Genomic DNA, 17,728 nt, shown 5'->3' with positions numbered 1-17,728 from the left:
TGGAGCATTGCAAAACTTAATGAAAAAACAATGATCCCTGTGGGTTGTTGTAGGTTTTTCCGGGCTATATGGCCATGTTCTGGAGGCAGTTTTTCTCCTGACATTTCGCCTGCATCTATGGCAAGCATCCTCAGAGGTAGTGAGACCTCACAACCTCTGAGGATGCTTGCCATAGATGCAGGCGAAATGTCAGGAGAAAAATTGCCTCCAGAACATGGCCATATAGCCCGGAAAAACCTACAACAACCCAGTGATTCCGGCCATGAAAGCCTTCGACAATACAATGATCCCTATGCTTTGCTTATTGCGTGGCATGAAGTCGTAAGTTGACGATATTAAATATAAGCCATTATTACCAAGCTCAGCACTGAACGTATTAAGTCTACCAACACGGATAGGTCCTTGCAAGACTTTCCACTCCGCTCCCATTACTTTGCAAGCCTTCCCATTTCTTCCAAATCCCATGGAGTATATTTTGAGGGACCCAAACATACCTGAGCGATGAACAGGACTTCTGCAGGCGCGTAATGGTGGGGGGCTTCGGGCAGAACAAGGAGTAGCTTGTACGTTCTGAGTATTGATATACTGGGGATCATCAAAAAGATCGAGTTTGCTTGTGTTTGTCAAAAACGGAGCATCTTTCTTCCCTGCCTGTGCTTTTTCTCTGCAACGATCTGCAACAGAAAGTTAATTTGTTGTCAAAGGCTTTCATGGCTAGAGTCACTGGGTCGCTGTGAGTTTTTCGGGCTGTATGGCCATGTTCCAGAAGCATTCTCTCCTGACATTTCACCCACATCTATGGCAGGCATCCTCAGAGGTTGTGAGGTCTGTTGCAAACTAGGCAAGTGAGGTTTATTTATCTGTGGAATAATGTCCAGGGTGGGAGAAAGAACTCTTGTCGTTTTGAGGCAAGTGTGAATGTTGCAATTGGCCACATTGATTAGCACTAAATGCCCTTGCAGCTTCAAAGCCTGGCTGCTTCCTGCCTGGGGGGAAACCTTGGTTGGAAGGTGTTAGCTGGGCCTGATTGTTTTCTGTCTGGAATTCCCCTTTTTTTGTGGGTTTTTTTTAGTGTTGCTCTTTATTTACTGTCCTGAATTTAGAGGGGTTTTTTTTTTAATGCTGGGTTGTTGTAGGTTTTCCAGGCTATATGGCCATGTTCTAGAACAGTGGTTCTCAACCTGTGGGTCCCCAGATGTTTTGGCCTACAAATCCCAGAAATCCCAGCCTGTTTACCAGCTGTTAGGATTTCTGGGAGTTGAAGGCCTAAACATCTGGGGACCCACAGGTTCTAGAACCACTGTTCTAGAAGCATTTTCTCCTGACGCTTCGCCTCACAACCTCTGAAGATGCTTGCCATAGATGCAGGCGAAACGTCGGGAGATAATGCCTCTAGAACATGGCCATATAGACATGAAACATCTACAACAACCCAGTGATTCCAGCCATGAAAGCCTTCGACAATAATAATAATAATAATAATAATAATAACAATACCTTAACAATACCTTTATTTATACCCCGCTACCATCTCCCGAAGGACTTGATGCGGCTTACAAGAGGCCGAGCCCAAATACATCAGTAAAACACAACAACAATACTATAATAAAAAAACCTCATAAACAAAGCAAAAAAACATTTACAATAACACCATGGCACATTTTTAATACATTTTTAATACTGTTAGCCAGATTTTTAATACTGGCAGCCAGACTTTGAAGTTGCAAGGCCATTCAATGGTAATCAAGGAGGCCAACTGCAACATTCTCACTTGCCTCAAACAAACAAGAGTTCTTTCTCCCACCCTGGGCATTATTCCACAGATATATAAACCCCACTTGCCTAGTTTCCTCTGAGGATGCTTGCCATATATGTGGGTGAAACATCAGGAGAGAATGCTTCTGGGAGATGGAAAACTCACAACCACCCAGAAAGATAATTTCTTTCCATTTGGAAGGGAAAGGTAAAACACTGTGCATTTTACTTTAATGTTTTATTTATTGTGATGTTATTTCTCGTTGAACTGTATTTTATTTTGCTGTAATGTACTGTTGGGCTTGGCCTCATGTAAGCCACTTTAGGGAAATGGTGGTGGGGGTATTAATAATAAACATTATTATTATTATTATTATTATTATTATTATTATTATGTGGACTTACTTTTAACTGTAACAGTTTATAAGTATTGTAAAACTGTAACTTTTTTACATTGTATGTGAAATTTAAAACTAACTTTTAACTTTACTAGATAATTGTGTTTTCAGTGCATTGGCGTGTTGCTGATGCAAAGTAGTGTCAGGTTCTTGTGGGCTTTTTCGGGCTATAGAGGTGACCTCACAACCTCTGAGGATGCTTGCCATAGATGCAGGCGAAACGTCAGGAGAAATGCCTCTAGAACATGGCTCTATAGCCCGAAAAAACCCACAAGAACCTAGTGATTCCAGCCATGAAAGCCTTCGACAATACATCAAAGTAGCGTCGTCGCAAATAAAAACAAGCAGTAGGTTAGAACCAAGTAGATGAGAATCAAGGGCTCATCATCTCTCTTTTCCTGTATTCACTAACATGGTTTCTTTGTAAACAAAACCAAATCTGATTCGACGCATCCCGTCAACAAGAGAATAAAATGCAAACGAATTTGTAAGGACAACAAGTTACTTACCTGCTAACTTGCAATCTTCTGGACAGTTTTCGTAAATATTCATGGATTTGGGGCTCTCCGTCTGAAAGGAGGAGAAAATTCATTCATTTATTTATTCACTTCATTTATATACCGCTTTTCTCAGCCCTTGGGCGACTCAAAGTGGTTAACAATAGCAAAATTCAATGCTCAACATCATTAAAAGAGTTTTAAAAGAGTTAAAAACAATGATATAATAAATAATCAGTTAAACATAACTATAATATCTCATTAGCATCTCAAGATCCAATCTCATAATCCGTTGCTCCATGTTCCTATATTCAATACATTAGTATTGTCATTCTAGTCCAGTGTTTCTCAACCTGGGGGTCGGGACCCCTGGGGGGGTCGTGAGGGGGTGTCATGACAGCTGGCGCTGTCGGTAGCCCAGCCTTTACATTGGTATGAACTGCAGCAGGGAGTTCCGCAGTTCCTGGGCCAAGCTTTGGGGCCAGCAGATGGAATGTGCCTCAGCCGCCAGCTCCGGGACCAGAAATGCCTGCAGCCTCGTTTAACTTTCCCCTCCCTTTACTTTGTATCATTCCCCAGTAAAAACACTTGAAACTTGAAACTTTTTACCCTTCCGCATGCTATTTTGTATCCTTTCTAGCTCAGCACTCCATGAACGCTTCCATAGACTCCTTTCTGGGCTCCGGAGGGCTGTGAGCCCGTGGGGGGCGTCTCCAGGTGCCCCCCGGACCCCGAATCTGCGTTTGGCCAAAACGCGGATAGGGAAACCTCCATTACAAACCCCGCTATCCACCAAAAACACATAACATGGCGGATCGCCGCCGTTCCAATTTTGCTTTGCTCTATGACTAATTCTAAGTCTATCTGCCATGTCCGTTTCCCTGTTTTGGGCTGCTCCTCCCGGGAGGAGCTTAGTTTTGTTTCGAGAACTTCTGTCTTGCAGAGAAACAGCTGATTGTCAGTGGCTGAGTTCTTTCTCGCTTCCCTGCGGCAGCCGGCTGCAGCAGCCCCGAGGAGGGGGCCGGATGGCTCCCAGGCCTTGACCGGGAAATGCAGTTCCCCAAAGGACATTGCCCCACTCTCCACTATTTGCAGATTCTTTTGCGAACCCTTCTGCCTTCTCTGATTGACTTGGTGCCCTAACATCACGGACTTCCTTCATGAACCAAAAAGCCAAGCCGCTTGGGGAGAGTGCTCCCCCCCCGCCTGTGCGTGTGCCTTTGTTGAAGAGGATCATATCTCAAGAACTCTGCTGACTGCCTTTATCAATTTCTGTGGTTTTTTTCTAATAAACTTTGCTGGGATGGGATGGGGATCTTTCCTATGGAATCTATGAGTTATGAAAGCCTATGAAGGAAATATGTATGAAGTATATGATATATGATGAAATGAAATGAGATGAGATGTACCCTCACCCTCCTTCCTTGCCCTTTCCCCCCTTTAACTTTGCCCTATTGAAAGATATGTGACCTGGGGATTACAGTAAGGAATCCAATTTCCTTGGAAAAGCTCCATTCATATTGACATTGCATGGACAATCACTGGTCACATCTGTGGCTTTTGTTTTCAGAGTCAGACGAACAAAAAGCCAGAGATTTGCCAGCCAAAAACCCGGAAAAACAGACTGATTAAATCAATCATGGTGTTTTGTGTACGCTCCCCTGTGACAAAGGACTCCCTTCGCCACGGGGTTGAGATCCAGACACCACCCATAGCCACCCTTATCTTCCTATACACATCTTTTATTGGAACCCAGGAAATCCCTTGTCTCCCCTTCCGCCTCCCTGCCGTGCGAAGAACAAAGGGTGTTCAATCAGCTGGCGGACACCTCCAGGCAAATCCGCCCCTCTGCGCTGTCAAGATACGTCCCGCCTCCTGGCCGCTGATTGGACAATCTCCGGAGGCGCTCCGAGGGCCCTGATTGGCCCCCTGGAGGCGACAGCGGCCGGCGATTGGAGGGAAGGCGGGACCAGCGGCCAAGCCTCCTCCCAGCTGTTCTGGAGCCGGCCAATCAGGACAGAGGGAACTGACAGGAGGCGGGCGGGAGATTCAAACCGGGATTTCTTTGTTTCTTCTGTATAAATATGCCTGAAATTCACTGCACTGCATGCTTATTGTGGATTCATCCCTTTAATGCATCCTTTTCAGCTGAATCGCAAAATAAATGCCTCGATCGCAGATCTCCTCTTCAGCCTCTGGTGAGATTGATTTTCAACGTTTTCGCGTCTTTTTGAATTGGCATCCGCTGGCAGCTCACCAAGGTCAGGACCCCTTTCGCGGTCCTTAGGGACTCTCCTCGCTGGGAGTACCCCCCAAAAGAGCTCGATATCAGTCAGAGGGGCCGCTAAAGACCATCATAAAACACAGTATTTTCTATTAGTCATGGGGATTTTGTGTGGAACGTTTGGCCCAATTCTATCATTGGTGGGGTTCAGAATGCTCTTTGATTGTAGGTGAACTATAAATCCCAGCAACTACAACTCCCAAATGTCAAGGTCTCTTTTCCCCTAACTCCACAAGTGTTCACATTTGGACATATTGAGTATCTGTGCCAAGTTTGGTCCATATCCATCATTGTTGGAGTCCACAGTGCTCTCTGGATGTAGGTGAACTACAACTCCAAAACTCAAGGACCCAGCAAACCTTTCCAGTATTTTCTGTTGGTCATGGAAGTTTTGTGTTTAATTCCATTGTTGGTAGAATTCAGAATGATCTTTGATTGAACTATAAATCCAAGCAACTACAACTCCCAAATGACAAGATCAATCCCCCTCCCAACCTCAGCAGTATTTAAATTTGGGCGTACGGGGTATTTGTGCCAAATTTGGTCCAATGAATGAAAATACATCCTGCATATTGGATATTTACAATTCATAACAGCAGCAAAATTACAGTTATGAAGTAGCAACTAAAATAATTTTATGATTGGGGGGTCACCACAACATGAGGAACTGTATTAAGGGGTCACGGCATTAGAAAGGTTGAGAACCACTGTTCTAGTCCGTGTCCTTTAAACTCTACAAAGGACTGGTTCCAAAGCCATGATTTTAATTTCTTTCTGAAAGCCAGGACGGAGGGAGCAGATCTTACCTCATTTGGGAGTGTGTTCCATAGGTGAGGGGCCACCGCTTAGAAGGCCCTGTCTCTCGTCCCCGCCAGACGCATTTGCACAATTGACTGGAGTGAGAGCAGGGCCTCCCCGGATGATTTTAGATTACGAGATGGGACGTAGGGGTGGATGCATTCGGACAAGTAAGCTGGGCCAGAACCGTAATAAATAATCCCACAGGCTGTTGCTTACAACCTCCAGCAGACCAAAGCTATGCTCTTAACTTGTCTTTGAAGCTCATTTGGCTCAAAAGTTCTGGGCTATCAAAAAAGACGCGAAGTGAATACAGGTATTTAATAAACTACTCATCACCTAACCTCTTCATCCTTGACTTAGCCCAGTGTTTCCCAACCTTCCTCATGCTGCGACCCCTTAATACAGTGGTTCTTGGAGTAGACCACGCTCGATCACTTTCGATGTTATTCTTAAAATCTTAATAAAAACTATTATTAAAAAAATACAGTGGTTCTCAACCTGTGGGTCCCCAGGTGTTTTGGCCTACAACTCCCAGGAATCTCAGTCAGTTTACCAGCTGTTAGGATTTCTGGGAGTTGAAGTCCAAAAACATCTGGGGACCCCAGGTTGAGAACCACTGCCTTAATACAAGTCCTCATGTTGTGGTGACCCCCAACCATAACATTATTTTCATTGCTAATTCATAACTGTAAATTTGCTACTCTTATGAATCGTAATGTAAACATCTGACATGCAGGATGTATTTTCATTCACTGGACCAAATTTGGCACAAAAACCCAATACGCCTAAATTTGAATACTGGTAGGGTTGAGTTTGATTGATTTTGTCATTTGGGAGTTGTACTTGCTGGGATTTATAATTCTCCTACAGTCAAACTTCACCAACAATGGAATTGAACCAAACTTGGAACACAGAACTCCCATGACCAACAGAAAATCCTAGAAGGGTTTGTGGACATTGCCCTTGAGTTTGTAGTTAACCTACATCTAGAAAACGAGCGGCGGCCAGATTGTTAACTGGTGCCCCTTACAGGGAGAGGTCAACCCTCCTGTTTAAGGAGCTCCACTGGCTGCCGTTCATTTTCCGGTCCCAATTCAAGGTGCAGGTGCTTACCTACAAAGCCCTAAACGGTTTGGGACCCGCCTACCTGCGTGACCACATCACTGTGTACGAACCCACACGATCTCTTCGATCATCTGGAGAGGCCCTGCTCACGCTCTCGTCTCCATCGCAAGCCCGACTGGCAGGGACGAGGGACAGGGCCTTCTCGGTGGTGGCCCCTCGACTCTGGAACTCATTCCCCTGGGACATCAGACATGCTCCAACTTTGGCAGTCTTTAGGAGGAGCCTGAAAATGTGATTGTTCTAGCGTGCCTTCCCAGAATAAGGAAACTCCCAGCAATATATCCCTAAACGCACTTTAGTAGTGATCTAGGATTGTCTGCACACTCTAACCCTCTCAAAAATTTCTATCCTGTTTATATGTCACCTGGTCACGCCCAGCATTATTTTTTAAATTTTTAATTAGTACATTTGGCCCTGCTATTTTCTGTTTATGAGCTTTATTTATTGTTGTATTACTGTTGCTATTGTTTTATTGTTGTATTGTAGGCTCAGCCTCATGTAAACTGCACCGAGTCCCTTGGGGAGATGGTAGTGGGGTACAAATAAAGTTTAATAATAATAATAATAACACTGTGGACTCAAACAATGATGGATCTGGACCAAACTTGGCACAAATACTCAATATGCTTAAATGTGAACAATGGTGGATGTGCTGGTACGGCTGTACCAGGAGCTCCAACTTTATTTGCTTTGTATTAAATGTTTGCTTGCAGTCCTAGGTTTCAGGGGTTCTGCAGAAAGGTGGCTTACTTTGGTTGCAGTAGTAGGGCAAGTCACCTGTCCATTATCATTAAGTTTTGGTTCTGTCCCTTGCTCAGGGCAATTGGGAAGGGAAGGGAGCCATTTTTTAGTTAGTCTCAGTAAGGAAAGCCAATGTACAGGATGTGTACAAGCTTCTCCTGTACAAAAGCTTCAACCCTTAAGACTTTCCGGGGGGAGAACAGTCTTAAGAGCATCCAAAGGTCTCCAAAGATTTCCAGGGAAACAGCCCTAAAGACCAAAGAACTCCAGCTGGAGAATCTACTAACTTTACTGGTAGGTCCACTCGGCGTTCGAGATGCAATTCGATCCGGTAGCGGAGCCCACATCAGTAAGAATTAGATTACAGTCAGCCTGGGAGAAGTTAAAAAGGGGTTTTTCCTTTAAAGTAAAGAATCAGTGATTGAAGACAGTTACCTGTCCTTCGTGGACAAGATTAGGAAGCCACCAGTTGCATAAAAGCCTAGAGTCATTTGTTTAACTTTACTGAAGACAAGAGAAGTTTCTGTTTGATTGTTCATTAATAAAGGACTTTGTTATACTTCACAAGCCATCTAAAGATCATTTGTGGTGGAAAACCTCTGAGGACTTCTCTTCGGGGGGCCCTGGCTTCCTGCTGGGCTCAAGTCACACATCCTATTTAAAGGCAATTATTTACAGGCCCAGTGCGCAACAGAACAGTGGAGTTTGGGGAAAACAAAGCTTGACATTTGGGAGTTGGAGATCTCACCTCACTTTCAGTCCCTGTGAGAACTGGATTTTGGGGGAAAATTACTGGCTATGGAAACAAGAATTGGTGAGAAAGCATCAATGTAGACACCTTTTCCTCCTGATAATAACTCTTCCAGGAGTGAATTTCCCTTCTTAAGAATAGATATCCTCTCACTTCCTGTTGTCTCACCCCTGTTCTTAACTATGAGTCATTTGTTAGTTGGATGTTTGTAATTGGGGGACTGCCTGTATAGGATACTGCTCTCAAAGATCCATCGTTCCCCTCTGGAGTAGTCTGTTCCCATCATCAGTCAGACTGATGACTTTTGCTAATATAAGCCGGGTTTAATGCAAAACACACTGCTAAGTCATGCTAATAATACAGATACTTACTGGAGAGTATTGCTTTTCATAGTGCAAGGGACAATGAATCCTTTCTTCTGCGGGGATCTTCACTCTGGCATCTAACAATCCACCTGCAAGAGGCTCTTTGCCGGGGATTTCGTTATAGTATTCGTGACCCTCTTTTTCCTGAATATTCCATGTGGATCCGCCAAGGTTCACAACTTCTCTGCAAGGTTAACCAAAATAATAATAATCATAATAAGTCATTAGATACACTGCTGGGATTGTGAACTGGACACAAGCAGAGCTTGATGATCTGGACAGAAAAACAAGAAAACTGGTGACAATCCACTATGCATTACACCCGCATAGTGATGTCGACAAACTTGACTTGACCAGAAAATCAGGAGGCAGAGAGAAGAGGGATAATGCAAGGGAAACAAACGGTAGAAGAAGAGAAACACGCACTGGCAGATGATGGGAAAGACAATCAAGAACCAACATTGAGGGAAGTCAAGAATAGTAAACTACTTAAAGTGCAAAAGGCAAAGAGGGAATACTGTAAAAACACAATGCAGAGCAGAAGAGAAAACTGGCAAAAGAAGACTCTCTGTGAACAGTTCCTGGGAAAAATTGAGAGCCAAATTGACAAAGAAAAAACATGGCTGTGGCTCACAAATGGAACTTGGAAAAGGGGACAAAGGAGGGCCTGATTCTGGCAGCCCAAGAACAAGCCATTAGAACAAAGGCCATCAAAGCCAGAATTGAAAAGTCAACAACAGATCCCAAGTGCAGACTCTGCAAGGAAGCAGATGAAACAATAGATCACATCCTCAGTTGTGGCTAGAAAATTGCGCAGACAGACTACAAGCAGAGGCACAACACCGTTGCTCAGATGATTCATTGCAACTTGTGCCACAAAGACCATCTGCCTGCGACAAAGAACTGGTGGGATCACAAGCCAGACAAAGTTACAGAGAATGAACACGTCAAGCTACTCTGGGACTTCCGGATTCAGGCATAATACTCCTGACCTCACAATTGTGTTAAAAAACAAAGTATGGATCGTTGATGTCGCAATCCCAGGTGACAGCAGGATTGCAGAGAAACAACCGGAAAAGCTGACATGATACGAGGATTTAAAAATCGAACTGCAAAGACTCTGGCACAAACCAGTCAAGGTGGTCCCAGTGGTGATCGGTACACTGGGTGCAGTGCCTAAAGACCTTGGCCTGCACTTAAACACAATCAGTGCTGACAAAATTACCATCTGACAGCTGCAAAAGGCCACCTTACTGGGATCTGCACGCATTATTCGCCGATACATCACACAGTCCTAGACACTTGGGAAGTGTCTGTTGTGGACTCATCTTGTTGTGTTTCAAATAATAATAATAATAATAATAATAATAATAATAATAATATACTTTATTTATATTACGCTCTGTCTCCCCAAAGGGACTCAGGGCGGATTCCAAACATAAAAGATAAATATTCAATGCCTGAATACAACAACAACACATCCATACTAGCAGAATTTATGCAACCCAACATATAAATACGAATTGGGAAATTATTGTTTCCATTTGATGTTGGATGTTTTGTCTTATGTCTGTTATAACAGGCTGTGCTTTTTATTTAATTTTAGTTTGTTAAGTTGCAGGTTTTTCAGACTATATGGTCATGTTTTTGAAGCATTCTCTTCTGATGTTTCGCCTGTATCTATAGCAGGCATCCTCAGCGGGTTGTGACCTCACAACCTCTGAGGATTCCTGCCACAAATGTATGCGAAACGTCAGGAGAGAATGCTTCTAAAGCATGGCCATATAGCCCGAAAAACCTACAACAAGCCAGTGATTCCAGTCATGAAAGCCTTCGACAATACAACAAAACTGCAAAACATCCTGCAGCATATTTTACTACTTTTTGAAATTGGTATCTCACTGAGTCTCAACCAATTCAACATAGTGTGTGGCAGCCACAAAACAAGGTTTCTAGAAGTAGAACAACTACTTTCAAAGAATGGTAAGTACTGTACAATGTGTCGTTGAAGGCTTTCATGGCCGGAATCACTGGGTTGCTGTTAGTTTTCCAGGCTGTATGGCCATGTTCCAGAAGCATTCTCTCCTGACGTTTCACCTACATCTACGACAGGCATTCTCAGAGACGCATGTGGTCGCGTGTCATCAAAAATAGCCATGCGTGTCAGTGCTGACACGCCTGTCATAGGTTCACCATTATGGATGTAGATAATTTCAACAGAAAGGAGGAAACCATGAAAATAAACAAAATCTGGCTACCAGTATTTAAAAAACCTCTAAAATCAGGACAGTAAATAAAGAACAACACTCAAAAACCAAGGAAGTCCAGACATGAAACAATCAGGGGCAGCTAACACCCCCCAACAAAGGATTCCCCCAGTCAGGAAGCAGCCAGGCATGTCATGAGAAGACATGACTCAGTTGAACAGATAACTGAAAAAGTCAGTAGAGAAAGAAGAAGATTCAATCAAGCTCTGGGTTTGTAAGACCTGATGATAGAGAAGGCATGGGCAAACTTTGGGCCTCCAGGTATTTTGGACTCCAAAACACCTGGAGGGCTGAAGTTTGCCCATGCCTGTGAGGGAGTGAACGTCACCCATAGGCTCGCCATAAATTGAAGTCGACCTGATGACACTTAACAACAATGCACATCTTGTTTACATCATGCCTTGAAACAAGCCATTCTCCCACAATGTATGGGGGCTTCACTACAGCTGGGACGCCTACAAGATATGAATGGATTTCACGTGCCGCCAATCATCCGAAAGAGGCTGCATTTGGCCTTCCTCCCCCACCGCACCACACACACACACTCTGTGCAATTTTTCTCCTAGGCAATAACCACTCATCATGCATCCTCCTTTTTAATTTATAACAAGGAGCTAATTTGATAAAAAGCCAGGAACAGGAAAGAGATACGGATCTAGTCGTCTTGTTAGGGGGGATATTACTCAGGAATTTAATTATGTGATTCACCGTAGCAAGTGAGTAGGCAATGCGTGTCCCCGGCAGTATATGAAAGACATTTTCCATCTGCTCACTTCCATGTTCAGAGCAATCAACAAATGACTATAGGCTTTTTAACTGAGACAGACCATTGATTCACCTAGTACATATTAACTATCATAACAAGCTTCAGCTCTGTAGGCTCATCTATATAAATAAAAATGCAATGTTCGTTTGTGGGATTAACAGAACTCAAAACCACTGGATGAATTGACACCAAATTTGGACTCAAGACACCTAACAACCCAATATATGTCCTTCACCCAAAAAAATTGATTTTGTCATTTGGTAGTTGTAGTTGCTGTGATTTATAGTTCACCTACAATCAAAGAACATTCTGAACCCCACTAACGATGGAAATGAACCAAACTTGGCACACAGTTCTCCCATGACCAAAGAAAATACTGGAAGGGTTTGGTAGGCAGTGTCCTTGGTTTTGGAGTTGTAGTTCACCTACATCCAGAGATCACTGTGGACTCAAACAATAATGGATCTGGAGCAAACTCTATACGAATACTCAATATGCCCAAATGTGAACACTGGTGGAGTTTGGGGAAAATAGAATCTTGACATTTGGGAGTTGTACTTGCTGGGATTTATAGTTCACCTACAATCACAGAGCATTCTGAACCCCACCAACGACAGAATTGGGCCAAACCTCCCACACAGAACCGCCATGTGGGCCACAGCAATCCGTGGAAGGGTATGGCTAGTCTATATAAATAAAAATGTAATGTTCGTTTGTGGGATTAACATAACTCAAAAGCCACTGGACAAATTGACACCAAATTTGGACTCAAGACACCTAACATCCCAATGTATGTTCTTCACCCAAAAAAACTGATTTTGTCATTTGGGAGTTGTAGTTGCTGGGATTTATAGTTCACCTACAATCAAAGAACATTCTGAAGCCCACCAACGATGGAATTGAACCAAACTTGGCACACAGTTCTCCCATGACCAAAGAAAATACTGGACGGGTTTGGTAGGCAGTGTCCTTGGTTTTGGAATTGTAGTTCACCTACATCCAGAGAGCATTGTGGACTTAAACAATGATGGATCTGGACCAAATTTGGCACGAATATTCCATATGCCCAAATATGAACACAGATGGAGTTGGGGGGAAATAAACCTTGACATTTGGGAGTTATAGTTGCTGGGATTTATAGTTCACCTACAATCAAAGAGCATTCTGAACCCCACCAACGACAGAATTGGGGCAAACTTCCCACACAGAACCCCCGTGACCAACAGAAAATACTTAAGGCCATCCAGTCCAACTCTCTTCACCAGGGCAAGAAAACATAATCAAAGTCCTCCTGACAAAAAGCCATCCAGCCATAGATATAGATAGATAAATATGATTCACACACACACAGATATAGTATCATAGATTTGAAAGGGACCCCTAAAGAAGGACAATAACATGTTCCAGACAATCTCCACTCCATCAATCTCCATCAACACTGACAAAGAAACAGCAAGAAATATTGTTTACCCACAAGCATAAAGAAATTACAAATATTAGAAACCAACACTTTCTCATTACTTTATTTTCCAGATCAACAGACTGGGCCACAGCAACGCCTGGCAGAGGATGGCTAGTCTATATAAATAAAAATGTAATGTTCGTTTGTGGGATTAACAGAATTCAAAAACCACTGGATGAATTGACACCAAATTTGGACACAATACACATTATCAGGCCAACGAGTGACCATCACTCATAAGAACACTGAAAAACACAACAGAAGGGACTTAAAAAGCCAAAAAACCAACAAAATACATTACAATGCATGCACAAAACCACATATATACAAATATATACATATATACATATACACAAAACACATATACACAGACTGGGCTACAGCAACGTGTGGCAGAGGACAGCTACTTAATAATAATAATAATAATAATAATAATAATAATAACAACAACAACACTTTATTTACATTATTCCCTTCTCTCCTAGGGGACTCGGAGTGGATTACAGCATTTACATACATAAGAAACATTCAATGACTTTAGTGTCATACACAATGAAGGCACACAAACACAAACAAAGGCAAAGGTTTCTCATTTCATTTCCAGCTCATCTCTGGCTCTGTAGAGGCTTTTCTCCATTTTCAAGCCGAGGACCCTGCATTGTTACCCCCTGTTTGTGTAGATGGCAAGATTGTTTGGAGCGTTTTTTTGCCTTTTCCTGCAGAAGCAGTACCTATTTATCTACTCACTTTTGCATGTTTTTGAGCTGGAGCTGACAGATGGGAGCTCACTCCATCTTGCAAATTCAGACTGCCAACCTTCAGGTCAACAGTTCAGCAGCACATGGGTTTAACCCACTGTGCCCCCGCGCCCCCATTTAAACATGTTTCTTATACTTCCTCTCAGTTTACTGCCAAGTGCCTATACTTCCCTAACTGCCATTAACGAAGTGATTCAGAAATTTATTTATTTATTTATTTATTTATTTATTTATTTATTTATTTACAGTATTTATATTCCACCCTTCTCACCCCGCAGGGGACTCAGGGCGGATTACAATGTACACATACATGGCAAACATTCAATGGCATAGACACACAACACATATAGACAGACAGTCAGAGGCTATTTAACATTTCCAATTTTCTGGCCACCTGGGTAGCTGTCGCTTCACCGTCCATCTGCGACACTTATGAAGTACTTAATAATAATAATAATAATAATAATAATAATAATAAAACTTTATTTATACCCCGCTACCATCTCCCCAAGGGACTCGGTGCGGCTTACATGAGGCCAAACCCATAAAACAACAATAATAAAAGCAATAACAAAACATCAATATAAAACAATCAAAATAAATCTCATAAACAAAAAATAAACAATAAATAGTAATAGTAACCACAAGCATTTCAAAACCTATGGCTGGGCCAAATGTGATAATTAAAAATTAAAAAATAATTCTGGGCATGAACAAGGTAATATACTGGGATAGAATTTTCTGCATTCCCCGCATGCTTTTGCTGGAGATTTTTTTATGGCCTCATAAATTTGCTAAATTAGCCTCTGCACACTTAGGAGGTACCTAAATTTCCTACTTGACAGATGCAACTGTCTTTTGGGTTGCAAAGGTCGACAACAAGCTACACAAATTGACCGGAAGCTCATTCCGACCCAGGCTGGCTCCGAACTCATGACCTTTCGGTCAGTAGTGATCTTAATGCAGCTGACACCCAGCCAGCTGTGCCACAGTCCCGGTGCCACAGTCCCAATTTCGGAGAGTTCCGATTTTTTTTTCCGGAAAAATTCGGAATTCAATTTCGAATTGAACCACCTGCGCCCCTTACATCTGAAACATTTTTTGAACAATTTTTTTTATCAACCAAGCCTTATGTATGTATTGTGTGCTGTCATGCACTGGGCCTGTGAAAAGGTCTGTAGACAGAAAGTGCTCTGTATGCCCAACGGGATGCTGGGGATGCCTCGGATTAGAAGCCCTATAGATTTCCCTAAACAAAGTCTTAAGAAACTTGGAAAGTTTAACAAAGTTCTTTATTAGTGCTTAGGTCTTCAATAAATCAAACAAATACTTCAAGGCTTTGAATCAACTGGTCGCTTCCTTAATCTTGTCCACAAGGGACAGGCACCTGTCTTCATGAACTGTTTCTTCACTATCAGGGAAATCCTTGACCTCTACCTGGGCAATCTGTCTTAGGCTCTGCTGGCGTGGGCCCTTACACCAGTCCAAATTGCGTTATGGCTGCCACGAGTGGTCCTTACCAAACAGAGTCCTTTTGTAGATTTCCAAGAGGAAAGAAGGTCCTCAATTCCCAGCGAAGGCTGGCTGTAAAACTGTGGGACTGTATTTCTCCAGCAAAGGCTATGCATCTCTGTAGAGCTGTGGGACTGGATTCCACCAGCAAAAGCTGTAAAAGACGAAGCTTTCTACAGGTGGAACTGACTCACACCCTGTACGAAAGGCTTCTCTGTGGGAACTGAACTAGAGGTCCCCTTTTTCCCCTCCTAAACCCAGAAAAAGGGGCAGAACTAAAGAACCTGTGCTGGTACGACTGTACCAGGAGCTCCAACTTTATTTTCTTTCTGTTATCTGTTTTGCAGTTATAGGGCAGGCTTCCTGTCCATCATAATTAAGCTTTGGTTCCGCCCCTTGTTCTGGGCTCTGGGAGGGAAAGGAGCCATTTTTTTGGGCAGTCTCACACAAGGTAGCTAAGCTATAGGACGTAGGCCAGGTCGTCCCGTAGAAAAGCTTCCTTTCTCAATAACCATCCAGGGGGAAAAAGGAGCATCCAGAGGAAAATAACATCCGGGAATACAGAAGCAGAAATTCCAGGAGAAAGGTCCCAAAAGCTCTGGCTGAGCTCTCAGCCTCACAGCATCAGAGGGAACAGCCCTGAAGTTTCTAAGAATTCTCGAAGGGAGAAGAGCATTACAGATCCACAGAACTCCAGCTGAAATATCTTCAAGCCTTGGCTGGTAGGTCTACTCGATACCCAGATGCACTTAGAGTCGGTAGTAAGTCCCACACCGATGAGGCATAGATAGTAAGCAGCCTGGGAGAGGTTAAAAGGGGGGGTTTTCCTACAGAGAAAGTTTAGTTAATCAAAGTCAGGTGCCAGTTCATTGTGGACTAGACTAAGAAAGCCTTGAAGTGTTGTTTGAACCTTTGAAGATTTGTTGTTTGTTCCATAATAAAGACTTCGTTGCATCATTAAAGACTCTAAAGACCATCACTTCAGAAAAATCCCTGAGAACCTCTCTTTGAGGCGTCCCTGACTTCCCGCTGGGCTTATAGTATATGTCCTATAGAAAAGTACAGCTGTTACAGGCCCAGCGCATGACAGAACAGAACCTAATGATGATTGATGGGTCATTGGCCCTATAATTGCAAACCAAGGGAAGCCACCTTATTGCAAAATGCATGGAACTTTGAAATACATGCAAACACTCAAAGAAAGAAAAAGAAGTTGGAGCTCCTGTTACAGCCATACCAGAATATATTGAGAACCTTGAAAATTACGAAGAACCTTGAAAATGACATGCAGACAACAGAAAAGAAATATCCACAATCCTGACCTTTCATTAGAAGTAATCACAGCAGAAGGATTCTTCAAGTATTGTTTGAAGCGGAGCTCAAAAGCTTGCCCAATGGTGTTTATCACTTCCTGAGCCACTCCAGTGGGACATTCCAGTATATGGCAGGCTGGAAACAACGAGGGAGAGGGTTGCGGGAAGGAAACACATGCATTTATTAGATCAGAGAAGGCTTAACAGGCCAATTACCAAGAATGGTCTCCAAGTTACACAGACATTTACATCTAATTTCATTAGTAAGCTCATTTCTAAACAGTCAATATTTAAAAAATATATAACATTAAGATCAAAATATTTGACATGTACAATGTCTAACGTACTGAAACATAACAAAAGGAAACATTCCATGCATGCTTAACTGAAATATGTCTCATCTCTCATTGAAACCATGTTGGATTATGTTGTGTTTTGACTGGTTTTATTTTAAGCAGACTTTTAATAACAGTGATGTTGAATTTATTACATTTTTAGCGGCATCTTTTTTTTAATGCCTGTAAGACATCCTGAATCCTATTTTGGGGAGGAAAAAGGTAGGATTTCATAAATCCAATAAAATAAAATACTGTATATACTCAAGTATAAGCCGACCCAAATATAAGCCGAGGCACCTAATTTTACCACAAAAAAAACTGGAAAAATGGTTTGATTCGAGTATAAGCCGAGGGTGGGAAATGCAGCTGCTACTGGCAAATTTAATAATAAAAATAGATATCAATACAATTACATTAACTGAGGAATCTTTACAAAATACTGTATATACTCAATCATAAGCCTAGTTTTTCAGTCCTTTTTTTAGGCTGAAAAAGTCTCCCCCAGCTTATACTCGAGTTAATGTTATTTATTATTTTACTTTGTTGTTGTTATTATTATTATTAAATTTATTATTTTATTATTGTTGTTATTATT

General features: G+C 42.4%; 1 protein-coding gene across 1 annotated transcript in view; it reads right to left on the bottom strand.

Annotated features, from left to right (window-relative positions):
* Positions 1 to 17,728, bottom strand: part of SHC4 (SHC adaptor protein 4) — a 62,812-nt gene that overhangs the window by 10,363 nt on the left and 34,721 nt on the right. The window contains exons 7-10 of the mRNA XM_060755306.2: positions 16,805 to 16,931; positions 8,724 to 8,901; positions 2,663 to 2,723; positions 495 to 674 (exon numbers count right to left, since the gene is read on the bottom strand). Of these exons, the coding sequence (XP_060611289.2) occupies positions 495 to 674; positions 2,663 to 2,723; positions 8,724 to 8,901; positions 16,805 to 16,931 (546 nt within the window). The remainder of the gene's footprint in view (positions 1 to 494; positions 675 to 2,662; positions 2,724 to 8,723; positions 8,902 to 16,804; positions 16,932 to 17,728) is intronic.

Source organism: Anolis sagrei, chromosome 9 (genome assembly GCF_037176765.1).
Source record: "Anolis sagrei isolate rAnoSag1 chromosome 9, rAnoSag1.mat, whole genome shotgun sequence".
Classification (NCBI taxonomy): Eukaryota; Metazoa; Chordata; class Lepidosauria; order Squamata; family Dactyloidae; genus Anolis; species Anolis sagrei.
Note: the sequence above shows the minus strand (reverse complement) of the source record. Positions and strands in the feature narration are given on the sequence as shown.